The sequence below is a fragment of the Onychomys torridus genome, chromosome 5 (genome assembly GCF_903995425.1).
Source record: "Onychomys torridus chromosome 5, mOncTor1.1, whole genome shotgun sequence".
Lineage (NCBI taxonomy): Eukaryota > Metazoa > Chordata > Mammalia > Rodentia > Cricetidae > Onychomys > Onychomys torridus.
In genome coordinates, this window is record NC_050447.1 from 101,102,234 (window position 1) to 101,118,375 (window position 16,142).

Here is a 16,142-nt window from a genome sequence, read left to right on the forward strand (position 1 = left end):
CTGTTGTTAATTTCTGAATAAATTATAATGTAGTGCATAAAAGGCTTCTCTGATGAAAGTACAGAAACACACCAATGTATGTATATTTAAGAAGAGGACTACATGAAAGTTTATGTAATTTGAGAAGAATAATAACACCAAATTACCCATTAGGACCTATGACATAAGAAGTAATGTGATTCTGGACTGGGTAATAAAAGCAGAGATGATTTGTCTTGTTGAGTAGGCCTTAAATCTCTTTACCCATGCCACTCCTGCTACAATAGACATATGCTCATAAGATACTCATCATAGCTATTGCCCCTGTGGTTTTTCCAATTGTTGTCTCAATGTCTCTTGCTCATATAACCCCCCTCTCCCTCCCTCTTTCCCACCCTCCCCTCTCTCTTGCCAGTTGGACTCCTGGAGCTCCACCTGGGGTTTTGCTGTGGATCTCTGCATCTGCTTTCACCAGTCGCTGGATGAGAGTTCTATCATGACAGTTAGGGTGTTTGGCCATCTGATCACCAGACTAGGTCAGCTCAGGCATTCTCTCTACCATTGCCAGTAGTCTATAGTGGAGGTATCTTTGTGGATTTCTGGAGACCTCTCTAGCACTCTGTTTCTTCTTATTCCCATCAGGTCATCATTTATCATGGTGTCTCTTTCCTTGTTCTCCCTCTCTGTTCTTGATCCAGCTGGGACCTCTCGCTCCCCTAAGCCTGCTTCCTCCCAAACTTTGGCTTCCATTACCCGCCCTCACCCACAGTTTGCTCATGTAGATCTCATCCATTTCCCTATCACTGGGCAATGCCTGTGTCTTTCTTAGGGTCCTCTTTACTAGGTTGTGAGTTGCAGACTGGTTATCCTTTGCTTTACATCAAGTATCCCCTTATGAGTGAGTACATACCATGTTTGTCTTTCTGGGTCTGGGTTACCTCACTCAGGATGATACTTTCTAGTTTTATCCATTTGCCTGCAAACCTCATGATGTCCATATAGCTGAGGAGCTCCCATGGAACTGGACCAGGATATCTGGATAAGTGAGGTAGTTGATGAGCTTGAACTGTTTAAGAGGCCCCCAGGCAGTGGGACCGGGACCTGTCCTTGGTGCATGAGCTGCCTTTTTGGAACCAAGAGCCTATGCTGAGACACTTTGCTCAGCCTTGGTGCAGGGAGGAGAGGATTGGACTTGCCTCAGCTGAATCTACAAGGCTGTGTTAAATCCCCAGGGGAGAACTTGCCTTGGAGGAGGTAGGAATGGGAGTAGATTAGGGGGAAGGCTGGGGGTGGGAGGAGGGAGGACAGAGGAATTCATGACTGATACGTAAAATTAAATTAATTATAAAATAAAAATATTTATAAAAAGAAACTCATCATAAGAGCTCATAATTTTCTTGAGTTCTTTATATATTTTAGAGATCAGCCCTCTGTCAAATGTAGACCTACTGAAGATCTTTTCCAATTCTGTATGCTGCCATTGCGTCTTATTGGCAGTGTCCTTTGCCTTACAGAAGCTTTCACTCTCATAAGGTCCCACTCAATAGTTGATCTTAGTGTCTCTACTACTGGTGTTGTATTCAGGAAGTTGACTCCTGTGCCATTCCATCCAAGGCTATTCCCCACTTTCTTTTCCATCAGGTTCAGTATAACTGTGGCACAGCCATATCTGAATGGAATGGCAGAATTCATAAAGCCAGCACAGCTGCCTGACAAAGATCCAGCAATGCTGAGCTGTATGATGGCTGCCATGACACCTTTGGTTTTCATCTCCACCTGTTGCATACTTGGGGCACTTTTAATAGTTGTACAATTTGGGGATATTAAATTGATGGAAAATTCCTTATGAATCATTTATGACTTCTCCCAGGAGTGCTGATTCTAAGCTTCCTCAGGACAGTCCTGAACATACTATTCCTCTCACTTTTAGGGAGATATTTTATCTAATTGAATGTCTTCCTTTTGCCTTGGAGGTTGTGACACATAAAGAAGCCAGAGTTCTCTTCATGAGGCTATGAGACATTCTTGAAACATCTGTCCCTATACTTACAGAGGAGCAAGATATTCAAAGCGAAGTAAACTTAAAAAGGTCAACAAGATTTGGTGGGCTAGAAGAATTGCTCACAGTTCAGATTACAAGGCCCTTCCCATTGTACACTCAGATAATTATGTGGCATATACCTCTGCCCTACATAGAGACATACTGATGAGCAAAGAGACAAAAGATGTCAAGACCTCCCTTTCTTAGAAAAAAATAGCACGTGCAGATCATGGTAATGTCATATGACCAAAGAACAACAGAATGCCAGGATCTTATAAAGATATAAATGTGCACATTGTATTATGCCAGAATTTGAATAATTACTGCAGCAGCTTTGGCCTGAGGATTTTTACTGGGCACTCTGACCCTTAAGAGTTAATAATACACCCCAGATTCCAGCCATTCAATGGGCCTTTTGGGAAGGCTCCACTTTTCCAAGACTGCAGGCAGACCCTGCAATCTCCACACCCTGCCCCCACACCCATCTGCCTGAGACTCCAGCCACTTCCTGAGACTCAGAGACCAGCCACAAGCTCCCATTCAGCCAGCACTCCCATCTGGACCAGAGCTCCTATCCAGCCCAGAGCTTCCATCTGGACCAGAGAGAGGCTCTCTAAATCTGTCAGCTCTGTCTAGACCAAGTGCGCTGATAAGACCAAAAAAAACGAATCCTCAAGGAGATGGGCAGACGTCAAGGCAGAAGTACATACAACAAAATAAAGAGCAATACTGCATCACCAGAATGTAGCCCTTCTCCAAGAGCTAGACCTGAACATCACAGAATGGAAGAAACAGAAGAAAACAACCTTATAAGTAACATCATGAAGAGGCTAGAGCCTTATATAGAAGAAATAAAAAATAAAGTGGAGGAACAGACAAAATAAAAATTGGGAAGAACACTATAAAGAACTAGAGGAAAGGAAAAATAAAGCAGAAGAAACAAAAAGTCCCTGAAAGAAATTCATGAAAAAGCCATGAAACAAATGAGGCAAACAGTCTAAGACCTGAAGAGGGAAATAGAAAAAATGAAGAAGACACTAGCAGAAGGAGTGCTGGAAATAGAAAATCTGAATAAACAAACAGGAAATTGAGATGCAAGTATAACCAACAGAATGCAAGAGATGGATGAGAGGATCTCTGGTATTGAAGATAGGGTAGAAGAAATAGATTCATCAGTCAAAGAAAACACTAAAGCCAACAAAGTCATGACCCAAACCATCCAAGAAATTTGGGACACCATGAAAAGACCAAACCTACGAATAATAGGTATAGAGGAAGGAGAAGAATACCAACTCAAAGGCACAGAAAATATATTTACAAGATCATAGAAGAAAACTTTCCCAACTTAAAGAAGGAAATGCCTATGAAGGATACAAGAAGCCTATAGAACACCAAACAGACTAGACCCCCCAAAAAACCCCCCTCGCAACATAATAATTAAACAAACATACAGAATAAAGAAAGAATATTAAGGGCAGCAAAGGAAAAAGGCCAAGTGACTTATAAAGGTGAACCCATCAGAATAACACCCGATTTCTCAATCATTGAAAGATTGAGACTTTGAAAGCCAGAGGACCTGGACAAATATAATGCAGACACTAAGAGACCATGGATGCCAGCCTAGACTAATATAACCAGCAAAACTTTCAATCATCATAGATGGAGTGAACAAGACCTTCCAAGACAAAACCAGATTTAAACAATACTTATCCACAAACCCAGCCCTACAGAAAGCACTAGAAGGAAAATTCCAAACTAAGGATGTCAGATATACCCTCAAAAACACAAACAATAGATAACACCACAGGAGTAAACCCCAAAGAAGAGAAGTACACACACACTACCACCAAAAAATAAAAATAATAACAGGAATGAACTATCACTGGTCATTAATATCCCTTAATATCAATGGACTTAATTCACCTATAAAAAGACACAGACTAACAGAGTGGATATGAAAACAGGACCCATCTTTCTGCTGTATACAAGAAACACACCTCACATTCAAAGATAGACACCTCCTAAGAATAAAAGGCTGGGAAAAGGCTTTCCAATCCAATGGTCTTAAGAAGCAAGCTGGTGTAGCCATCCTAATATCCAGCAAAATAGATTTCAAACTAAAATCAATCAAAAGAGATGATGAAGGACATTATGTACACATCACAGGAAAGATCAACCAAGATGAAGTTTCCATTCTGAACATTTATGCCCCAAACACAAGGGCACATACATATGTAAAAGAAACATTACTAAAGCTTAAATCACATATAAATCTCCACACATTAATAGTGGGAGACTTCAAAATCCCACTTTCACCTCTGGACAGATCTGCCAAATTGAAATGTAACAGAGAAATAAAGGACTTAACTAATGTTATGACTCAAATGTACTTAATCGATATCTACAGCACATTTCACCCAAACAAAAAAGAATATATCTTCTACTCAGCACCCCATGGAACCTTCTCTAAAATCGACCACATGCTTGGCCACAAAGCAAATCTAAACAGATACAAAACAATTGGAATAACCTCCTGTGTTTTATCAGACCTCCATGGTTTAAAGTTTGATTTCAACAAAAAATAAAATAAAATAAAATAAAATAAAATAAAATAAAATAAAACACTACAGAAAACCTCCAATCTCATGGAAACTGACTAATTCTCAATTGAATCACCAATGGGTAAGGAAGAAATAAAGAAAGAAATTAAAGACTTCCTAGAGATCAATGAAAATGAATACACCACATACCCAAATTTAAGGGATACTACAAATGCAGTGCTAAGAAGGAAATTCATAGCAATAAATGCCCACATAAAGAAGTTGGAGAAATCTCACACTAGTGACTTAACAGCACACCTGAAAGCTCTAGAACAAGAAGCAAAGTCTCCCAGGAGAAACAGATGCCAGGAAATTATCAAATTGAGAGTTGAAATCAATAAAACAGAAATTAAGAGAACAATACAAAAAAATCATGAAACAAAGAGTTTGTTATTTGAGAAAATCAACAAAATACACAAGCCCTTATCCAATCTAACCAAAAGACAGAGAGAGAGCATCCAAAATAACAAAATCAGAAATGAAAAGGGGGACCTAACAACAGACAATGAGGAAATCCAGAGAATCGTCAGGTCATACTTCAAAAAGCTCTACTTCACAAAACTGGAAAATCTAAAAGAAATGGATAATTTTCTGGATAAGTACCACATATCTAAGTTAAATCAAGACCAGATAAACAATTTAAATAATCCAATAGCCTCTAAGGAAATAGAATCAGTCATTAAAAGTCTCCCAACCAAAATGACCAGGACCAGATGGTTTCAGTGCAGAATTCTACCAGATCTTCAAATAAGACTTAATGCCAATACTCTAAATTGTTCCACACAATAGAAGCAGAAGGAATTTTGCCAAACTCCTTCTATGAGGCTACAATTACTCCAATTCCTAAACCAAACAAAGATGCAACAAAGAAAGAGAACTACAGACTGATCTCCCTCATGAACAGTGATGCAAAAACACTCAAAATACTGGCAAACAGACTCCAAGAACACATCAAAACAATTATCCACCATGGTCAAGTAGGCTTCATCCCAGGGATGCAAGGATGGTTCAACATATGAAAGTCCATCAATATAATACACCATATAAACAAACTCAAAGAAAAAACCCACATGATCATCTCACTAGATGAAGAAAAGACATTTGACAAAATCTGATATCCCTTCATGATAAAGGTCTTTGAGTGATCAGGAATACAGGGAATATACCTAAACATAATAAATGTAATCTACAGCAAGCCAACAGCCAACATCAAATTAAATGGAGAGAAACTCAAAGCAATACCAATAAAATCAGGAGCAAGGCAAGGCTGTTCCCTCTCCCCATAGTTATTCAATATAGTACTTGAAGTTCTAGCCAGAGCTATAAGACAACATAAGGCTATTAAGGAGATACAAATTGAAAGGAAGAAGTCAAGCTTTCCCTATTTGCAGATGACATGTTAGTATACATGAGTTACCCCTAAAATTCAACCATGGAAATGATACAGCATATAAACACCTTCAGCAACATAGCAGGATACAAGATCAACTCTAAAAAAACAAAACAAAAAAACAGTAGCCCTCCCATATACAATAGACAAACAGGCTGAGAAGGAAATCAGAGATACATCACCCTCTACAATAGCCACAAATGATACAAAATACCTTGGGGTTACTCTAACTAAGCATGTGAAGGACCTATATGACAAGAACTTTAAGACTCCGAAAAAAGAAATTTCAGATGTCAGAAAATGGAAAGATCTTCCATGCTCATGGATAGGCAGGATTAACATAGTAAAAATGGCCATCTTACCAAAAGCAATCTACAGATTCAATGCAATCCCCATCAAATTACCAATTCAATTCTTCACAGACCTGGAAATAATAATACTCAACTTCATATGGAAAAACAAAAAACCCAGGATAGTCAAAAGAATCCTGTACAATATAATAACCTCTGGAGGCATCACGCTCACTGACCTCAAGCTCTACTATAGAGGTACCGTAATAAAAACAGCTTGGTACTGGCATAAAAACCAACATGTGGACCAATGGAATCAAATTCAAGACCCTGATATTAACCCACACACCTATGAACATATAATTTTTGACAAAGATGCCAAAAATGTACAATGGAAAAAAGAAAGCATCTTCAAAAAATGGTGCTGGCATAACTGGATGTCAATGTGTAGAAGGCTGCAAATAAATCTGTATCTGTCACCATGCACAAAACTTAAGTCCAAGTGGATCAAAGACCTTAACATAAATCCAGTTACTCTGAACAAGATAGAAGAGAATGTAGCAAGTACTCTTGAATGCATTGGCACCGGAGATCACTTTCTAAATATAACACCAGTAGCACAGACACTGAGAGAAACAGTCAATCAGTGGGTCCTGTTGAAACTGAGAAGCTTTTGTAGAGCAAAGGACATGGTCAGTAAGACTAAGTGACAGCCTACAGCATGGGAAAAGGTCTTCACCAACCCCACATCTGACAGAGGGCTGATATCCAGAATATATAAAGAACTCAAGAAATTAGACATCAAAATGCCCAACAGTCCAATTAAGAAATGGGCTATAGAACTAAACAGAGAATACTCAACAGAGGAAGTTCAAATGGCTGAAAGACATTTAAGGAATTGTTCAACATCCCTAATTATCTGGGAAATGCACATCAGAACGACTCTGAGATACCACTTTACACCTGTTAGAATGGGTAAGATCAAAAACACAGAAGACAGCTTATGCTGGAGAGGATGTGGAGAAAGGGGAACTCTCCTCCACTGCTGGTGGGAATGCAAGCTTGTACAGCCACTTTGGAGATCAATATGACATTTCCTTAGAAAATTGGGAATCCATCTCCCCCAAGACATAGCTATAGCACTCTTGGGCATATACCCAAAGAATGGTCAATCACACCACAAGGGCATTTGTACAGCTATGTTCATATCAGCATTGTTTGTACTATCCAGAACCTGGAAACAACCTAGATGCCTTTCAACTGAAGAATGGATAAAGAAAATATGGTACATATACATAATGGAGTACTACTCAGCAGAGACAAACAATGACATCCTGAGGTTTGCATGCAAATGGATGGATCTAGAAAAAAATCATCCTTAGTGAGGTAACTCAGGCTCAGAAATATAAACATGGTATGTACTCACTCATAGTAGGATACTAGATGTAAAACAAAGATGACTAGACTGCTACACAACTCCAGGGAGGCTACATAGAAAATGGGACCCTAGGAAAGACACAGGGATTGCCCAATGACAGAGAAATGGATGAGATCTGCATAAACAACTTGGACAACAGTGGGAGTAATGAAGGGTAAGTTTCGAGGGAAAGAGAACTTAGGAGAGCAGGAGATTCCACCTGGATCAATAACAGAGAGGGAGAACAAAGAATAACAGACCATGATAAATGAAGATCCCATGAGAAAATGAAGAAACAAAGTGCTAGAGAGGTCCCCAGACATGATACATCCACTGTAGACTATTGTCAATGATCAAGAGAAAGCCTAATCTGATCTAATTTGGCGATGAGATGGCCAAACACCCTAAAAGTCAAGCTGGAACTCTCATCCAATAACTGATTGAAGTTGATGCAGAGATCCTTGGCCAGGCCCCATTTGGAGCTCCAGTAGTCCAATTGTCGAGAAAGAGGAGGGAGTGTAAGAGAGTGAATTGTTGAGACTAAGATTGGAAAAGCACAGGGACAAATAGCCAAACTAAACATTAAAAGAAAGAGCTCATAATGTTTGTGTCTGCATCAGGCTTTGGTGACCCTCCTATAATGTCATGAATCAAATATTCCTATAACATAACAGTTTTTCAGTAAGCCTCAAGATTCCAGGTCAGCCCTGGTTTGATTATTCTATATCTTATGACTGAAGTATATGCTATCAGTTTCCTACTGGAAACATCATACCCTCTGGCTTGTGCGAGACCTTGTACAATGGTAAAGTGAAAAGCATTTGAAGAAGATATCTCGAGTTCACATGTTTGTAACATGAATTTCTAAATAGTCTTATTAATAAAAAAATCCCACCATCATAAATTGGGGTAAATTCTGAACAATCAGAGAGACAGAACAAGCCACAGTCAACCTCACCTTGTCAACTCTTCAGCTGATCCTGTTTCCACGAATCCTCAGACTGAAATCTTCTGAGTCCTCACTCCTGAGGATCTCAGTTGAACTGCTTAAAAGGCCTCTAGTTCTTGGTCCTCATGCCTTATATACCTTTCTGCTTCTTGCCATCACTTCCTGGGATTAAAGGAAAATATACCTTTCTCTGCCCAGACATCACTTCCTTCCTAGTGCTGGGATTAAAGGCATGTGTGCTTCCCAAATACTTGGTAGCAAAGGCATTAGATCTCAAGTGCTGGGATTAAAGGTGTGTGCCACTATGACTGGCTCTGTCCAGAGTGTGGCCTTGAATTTACAGAGATTCCTACTGATCTCTGTCTCCTGAGTGATAGGATTAAAGGTCTGTGTGTCACCACTGTCTGGCCTCTATGTCTAATCTAGTGGCTATTCTGCTCTCTGATTCCAAGATAAGTTTTATTGGGGTGCACAATATATCAACCACACTTGTCAAAGTTCAGATTTTACATGCACATCACAAAAGTTTGGATCATTGTATAAAATGAAACAAAAGAATCAGAATTTCATGGTAAATCTGTTGTTTCTAAAGAAGTTGATTTTATTGTATAAAAGAACTCTATTATAGCCATGCATGCACTGAGAGAATATAAAAGCACTAAAGTTCTGGTTCAACAAGGCTCATATCAGCAGGACATTGCAGTGTTGTGCACTCAGCACTCATTCTTAAAAACACTCATTTTTAAAGACCTCTCGGCACCTCAGGACCTTGAGGAATGCATCAGTTTTATGAGTATCCCTTCTCAGGCAGCGGACCAGGGTATAAAAGGCAAAACGGTGAGTGTCTTCATCAGATGATTGCAAGTTTGCCAGTCCAGACCAGGCAGGGTAGGCATCTTTTTCAACTTCCTTGTGGCTCTAAACATCAAATGGAAAGGTGTTAGTCACATTAGCCCCTCATGAGTTTCTGTCCCGCCCTCCCCTCTCATATGTGTGTGTGTGTGTGTGTGTGTGTGTGTGTGTGTGTGTGTGTGTGTGTGTATGTGTGAAATAGGCATGATTTGGATGTCAGTGGTCAATTTTGGTAAAGTTCCTCCAGTGAATTATAATTTGATTTTTGAGAGATCTGCTCTTACTTTTCCCTGCAACTCATGGCAAATCTCCTTAAGCCTGAGCCACTATGCTAAGGGATACAAAGGGAAGACACCACATCACCCATTTGACACAAATTCTGGAACTGGACACAGGTCCTCAGACATGGAAGGAAGGCACTTACAGACATGATACATCTTCCAGTGCACATTCTATATAAATTTTTAATTAATTTTGGTAAAACATAGAGGACTATAAATTTATAATGATAAATCCTGGAAATTGGAGTAAAGGCATTAGACATCAAAACATAATTTGGAGACAGGCATATGTATTTTCTGACATGCCACTGATATCAGATGAGGTAGATCCATGCACAAGCAGACAGGAGGTACTATTCGGATGTAAATGAGGAACTCGCTAAAAGACAATGAAAAGGCTAGTATCAGTATTCTCCCCTTGGAGAGTTGGACATGCTCTCAGTACTTTCCCTGATGTGTCCTTCATACCATATTAGTGCTGGTAGAGTGTCCTGATCCTTTCCTTCCTTTCAGATAAATCCATTCTTCATTTTTATATACTCTATTGAATCCTTGAACAGGAGCAGTATATTTCAATTAACATATTATGTGCAGGCAATCCAGGCAATGACTGCTATATAATCTTCTGCACATTAGTCTGTAGGGTCCTCCCCATCCAAGAAAGCCACTGTTGAAATGTCTATGAGGTACAGAGCTATTTTTTTTTTTTTTACAGAGATCACTGTTCTAAGTGCTTATTAAGTTACCTTGTATTTGGGTATTTCAAAATTATTGTTGAGTTACATAATTCACAAACTTTATAATTGGATGACCAAAGACACATGTCAAAACAGCTTACCCTGCTGAGTATGGTCTTCATTCCTGCCAGAAGCACATCGATTTTGTCCTTCACAGCATTGGCTATTTTCAGCATTTTATTAGAAGCTCCAGGGAGGGTGGGCACTGCAGAAACCAGGTGTTTCAGTGGTTCTTCCCAGGCATGGGAAATATTGATCATTGTTTTCAGAAGGTCTTCAGTCTAGGAAAACATCATTGGACATCACCTTAAACTAAGTGACACACAGCTGTGTAGATAGATACTTGTGTTTTTTTTTTCAAAAGGGAAGCAAACTACAGTGTATTTTTATTAGTAGTAACGTATGTTAATAACTTCAAAGTATATAAATATTACCTAAAAACAAAATTTCAGCTACTGAATACTACTTTGCTAAATAAAACAAATTGGGTCTTAATAATTTTGACTGTTCACAATGATCATATTTTGTTTTTCCTTTACATTCTACCATTTGTCCTAGTTGTTTGAAGTGCTCTCTTTGATTGCTTACCCTGCCTATGAGAAAATTAGGTTTACAGAGCTCAGTAGTTGTCCAAAAATATGATGCATATTACATAGATGCCAATAATGTCAAGAGTTAATGCTTCAAATCATTTCTATACTACTTAATCAAATTGTTTCTCAGATACTTACTTGCGAGATTTATATTATGGTAGAATATTAAAATGGGTGATTTCAGGCTAAATGCTTTTCAAAATCCTACTTTTTCTTTTATCTGCATGATTCCTGCTACCCTTGATTCTAGAGAAGTTGCATATTTATTGACACATACACAAGAAAAATTATTTTAAAGCATTGCTTTAATTCTAGGCATTGGTAGAAGTCAGAATGGAATTTTGGCCTGGTAATTCTTAGTATAATGCCAGAGTCATACAAAATACATTCTTTAGTTAGATGTTTACTGTGATATTTATAAGGAATCTTACAGTCTATGGAAATAAAGAATAGAGAGTAATTCAACTATAATCTAAATAAAATGTTTATTAATGAAATAGAGGCACCAATGGTGAAAACCAACATATTGCTAGTCAGCTTAGACAAAAAGGATTAAGAATGATTACATGATATGAAAGAAGTTTAGTGTAAATTCTTACTTGATATGCAAGGGAAATGACTTCTGTGTACTTTTCAGAGACTTAGCTCATTTTCTTCTTAAAAGTATTATTATTAGAGACTATTTTTAAACATTAAATATTTCAGTGTCAACAGTTTGCTATTCCTATTTTGTAGAAAAGTAATCTTTATAAATTTTTTGTTCTTTTTTTTAAAAAAATGATAATCACACTTTATTCATGAGAATATCTTGTATATGAGTTACTTGAGTTGGTAATGCCAGCATGACTGGGGAATAGATTATGTCTGTGAAATTGCTATGTGTATTAATTTTATATAAATAAAACTGATGTTTATGACAAGTAGCCAGGGTGAAGAGATCATTACACATTACATTAGATCTTCAGAGTTATGTAGATGTCTTCAAAACAGAAGTCACCCAGAGGAACATGATAGAGTCTAGAGAAGAGTCTTTTGTACAGTTAAGATGTAGGTTGGAGAAGACAGACCATTCAGATTGTACAGGAAGACTGTACAAATAAGGATGGAACAGAAATAGGTCCAGGAGAGTTTAGAAAGATATAAAAAGAATGGACACACTGCTTAGTTCAGTAACTTGATGCCAGAGGAGGATCCTTTAGTGTTATATCACAAACACAAAGGAATTTGCATTTACTCTATATCTATATTTATATATTAAAAATGAGTGTCCAGTTCAGATTAAAACTTTCCTGAAGAAAAGCAGACGGTGTTGGTAAAAACAGTTTTCTATGAGACAACTACAATACTGGAACAATATGATTTGGCAGGCATTTTTTTAGTTAGTGCTAAGGTGATCAGCTCTATGATGTGATTGTTCCCTGACAGTCACATCTTTTTTGATCTATTGGATCAGAAATTACCACACCTCTCATGGGCTTTGTAATCACACAGTTATCTTTGTATAGCATAACTTGTTTGATAAAAGAACAGGGAGGAAACTTACTTTTGTTTCATGGACTTCCTCACGAGACTCTGGAGTATGGATGGAAGCAGTGTGGCATAGACTGGGCATTCTGGTCTTATACCAACTGCTCTTGAAATATTTCATGTCCTGGAAGGAATGAAATGATTTAATTTACTGGAGATTCAGAATTGAGTAGAAACAAACCTGCTATGCTTGGTTAACTCTACATTTTTGATATTTAAGAACAAGAATTGAAACAGTACAATGATGAAAACATCATCTCCCTACCTTTCATCCCCTTCCATACACAATCTACTCGACCGTCCTCTCGATCTCTCCCCTCTTTGCTGCTCCCTTGTATTGTACTCGCTAATGTTATTGTTTGGAAAGAAAGCACTAAGATGCCCCCAAACTTCTAATTACTTACATCTTTAATTTTTCAGTTTTTCTAGGCTGAGTGTCTCAGAATTTTTACTATATATCCATATTTAAAATAATTATTTTTCAATGGCACATATATTTTTTTTTTTTAGTAAGAACTGTTCATTTATAACTTGACTCTCAAATATCACCAAGTGTCAATACAATAAAAAGTTTATGATGAATGTAGGATTCACAAATGTTATTATAATCAATAATTAACCATTAAATTCTAGGGCATTTTAAGGAAACAGCACTGAGAGAAGTAAGAATTCACATAAATATTTAAAGTTTCTGTGCTAATGATACAAAGGATGTACTTGCATATGGTATTTCTTAAGAAAATACAAATTCCTTAGTTCTATCTATCAAATAATTTAAAAGACTTAAAGTGTTCTTAGAAATGTGCAGCTGGAAGGTTAGAGGAAGAATGTGAGGTATGAAAAAACTAGTATGGGAAAACAACAATGGTAATGTATATTCTGTGTAAATGTAGCAATATGTAATCCATATGCTCAATTTTCAGTGGACATTTGCTTGGCTGTTTCCTCACTGACTGGCCCTGATAGATGAGTTAAATTCCTGGGAGAGAGTGAATATAGTTTGTGTCTAGAGTAACCCTTCAATTTTACTAAGGCACCCATTGCTGAAAATGATAAGCCAGGATTGTCTGCATTTATGAGCTTATCTGTAGCTATTTTGTTTTATTATGTTTTTTATTGTTTATGTGATTTCAATTTGCTTAAATTTATTTCTCTCTACCCAACTAACTTCAGTTCCTCTGTACTGGTTATACACAGATCAGTCAGTAAGGAATGTTAATGAAGACAGAACCCCTGGATACATGACCAGGAAATCAAAATTCCAACTAAGAAGTTCAAAGATGTTATTGTTAAAGTTAGTAAAGCAGAATTTGAAATATTATTGTATTATTTTTGAGATTTTATGAAACTTCATATTTTGTCCTTTATACATTTTGCTATTTGATTCTTTCTATTACCTATAATTGAATTATTTAGAATTGGATACATGACTCATTCCAATTTAATTAATGATTAGCTATGTGAAGGTACTTTTATAAAAGAATCCAGAGGCAAGGATATTACTTACAAATTCATGGTATAAATCTGCAGCCAGGTTATATGTGGTATGAGACTGATCAACCACTCGATTATACAGGTCTTCAGTGGACACAGAGCCAGTTGGTATGGAGGCCACATGCTCCCAAAGGAGCAGATTTGACACCAGCAGCAACATACATACCCCTGCTGTCAGAGAAATGGCAATGAGATGATCTATACAATCAGGTTGCAACAGTTAAACAAGCTGGGAATGTACTTTGAGGGCCCTCTGCTAAGTGATTTTGGATGATATACCTTAATAGAGCATTCACTTTTACAACTGGTAAAATACAGAGATAGCTACATTTTCCAGTAAGAAGTTTGAAATGTGGGAGACTTTTCATAGTTTGCATTTGCTCCAAAAGAGCTTCTCAAGTTTGCAAACACATGGAGTTTTATTAACCATGAGCCAGAGTCAAGTCATTATCTGCACATATCTGATATTCTAGAGAATTTATGTTGTCTTTCATTTCAATAAATACATTATTATTGTATTGTAACTAATTCATTTTACTTGTACATATCACTTAAGACTGAGGTGATATGATAGTTTATTCAGATTGATTTATATGAGCAGATATCCAAGCTTGGCACAAAAATTAATTATAACTTCCTATTTCTGTGCTTGAAGCATTGGACCACATCTTTAATATCGTGTTCTCAATATACCCTAATTTCTCTATAACTTAAATTGAACATTTTGAGTTCTAAGATTAAAATAATAATAATAATTATTATTATTATTATTGTTTTTTTTGAGACATGCTTTCTTAGTGTTCTTTTGGTGCCTGTTTTGGACCTTGCTCTGTACACAAGGCTAGCCTAGAACTCGCAGTGATCTGTCTGGCTCTTCCTCTGAGTGCTGGGATTAAAAGCCTACACCATAGCCACCCAGCTCTGTTGTTTTATTCTTTTGTTCTGGACAGTGACTTTTAAAATGGAAGATGTTATTCATCTGATGGCTCTTAAGTATCTGTAACGATGTTCAATTTACACTCCTTTTAATAAAGACAGCACAATATAACTCTGAGAATTGCCTGTGTCTGCAACACAAGGAAGTTCCTATTGAAAAATCTGAGCTCAAACTTAATTAAGCAAGTAGAATATAGAGAGGTCTTCCAGCTCTGTGTTGACTTGTCTCTAGATTAAGTATGATCAAACATGAATTCACTCCAAAATACAGAGCAGACCACACCAAAGAAAATCTACTCTACAATCAATCTTGATGTAATACACTAAGGGTTACATAGACTCTCAGAGGTACCAGATGAATGGCTACTTACCAGGGCTTGGCAGAGTAAGAGCAAGCGGCATCTTTGAGATGATCCACCACAGTGTGAACTTTAACTCGGGAAAGCTGCTTCACCTGAGTGCTGCCTTCAGTCAACTTTCCACCTCCCATATATACCAGAAGATTGTACCCAAAGCCAGACAGAGCTGGGGGCCAGATTGAATCAGTATCTATAGGTTAGTGACATTCTTCCCTCAGGGTTTATTAACATCCTCTTTACATTTACCACAGTTATATGTCAATATGTGTCATACTGCATTTCCCCCATAAGATCTATAGAATGCAAGTCATTCTCCAAATCAGAAAGACCATCTCTGTCCATTCATTACTCATTTTCAGGTAAGCAGGAGAAAAGACTTATTCTCTAATTCATTTCCCTAATTAAATGTCTTATTTGTCTGTTGTGTCTTCTGCAATGTTCCCTAGTGTTTCTCGTGATGATAAATGGTTTCCTTAATCTACCCCATCTCCACGTAAGTCAACCCTCAACACTGTAAAATATTTATCTCAATAAAGTCAGTAACAATTCCAGTAATCAACAGGTCTAAACACAAATGTTTAGAAGGCACTTTAATAAGAACTTCATACCCATTGCTGAAAAGTCTACTTATATATGCAGATCATGACATTTTTTAGGCACCTTATTTTTGCTGTCTTAAAATATAACATATTGATTA

The 16,142-nt window shown here is 37.4% G+C and overlaps 1 protein-coding gene across 1 annotated transcript; it reads right to left on the minus strand.

The window, feature by feature from the left end:
- Positions 1-9,392: 9,392 nt before the first annotated feature.
- LOC118583484 (prolactin-3D4-like) lies at positions 9,393-15,488 on the minus strand. The gene is made up of 5 exons (XM_036186840.1): positions 15,458-15,488; positions 14,164-14,321; positions 12,673-12,780; positions 10,638-10,817; positions 9,393-9,584 (listed from the first exon to the last, which is right to left on the minus strand). Exons 1-5 carry the CDS (start codon positions 15,486-15,488, stop codon positions 9,393-9,395), a joined length of 669 nt encoding a protein of 222 aa, XP_036042733.1.
- Between the last annotated feature and the right edge of the window lie 654 nt (positions 15,489-16,142).

Excerpts from the sequence above, each read along its gene's own strand:
- LOC118583484 (XM_036186840.1), bottom strand. The coding sequence starts at position 15,488 with ATGCCGCTTGCTCTTACTCTGCCAAGCCCTG. Across the intron at positions 12,781-14,163 it reads CAGATTTATACCATGAATTT|GACATGAAATATTTCAAGAG; the intron begins GTAAGTAATATC and ends CATTCCTTCCAG. Across the intron at positions 9,585-10,637 it reads TGAAGACCATACTCAGCAGG|AGCCACAAGGAAGTTGAAAA; the intron begins GTAAGCTGTTTT and ends TTTGATGTTTAG.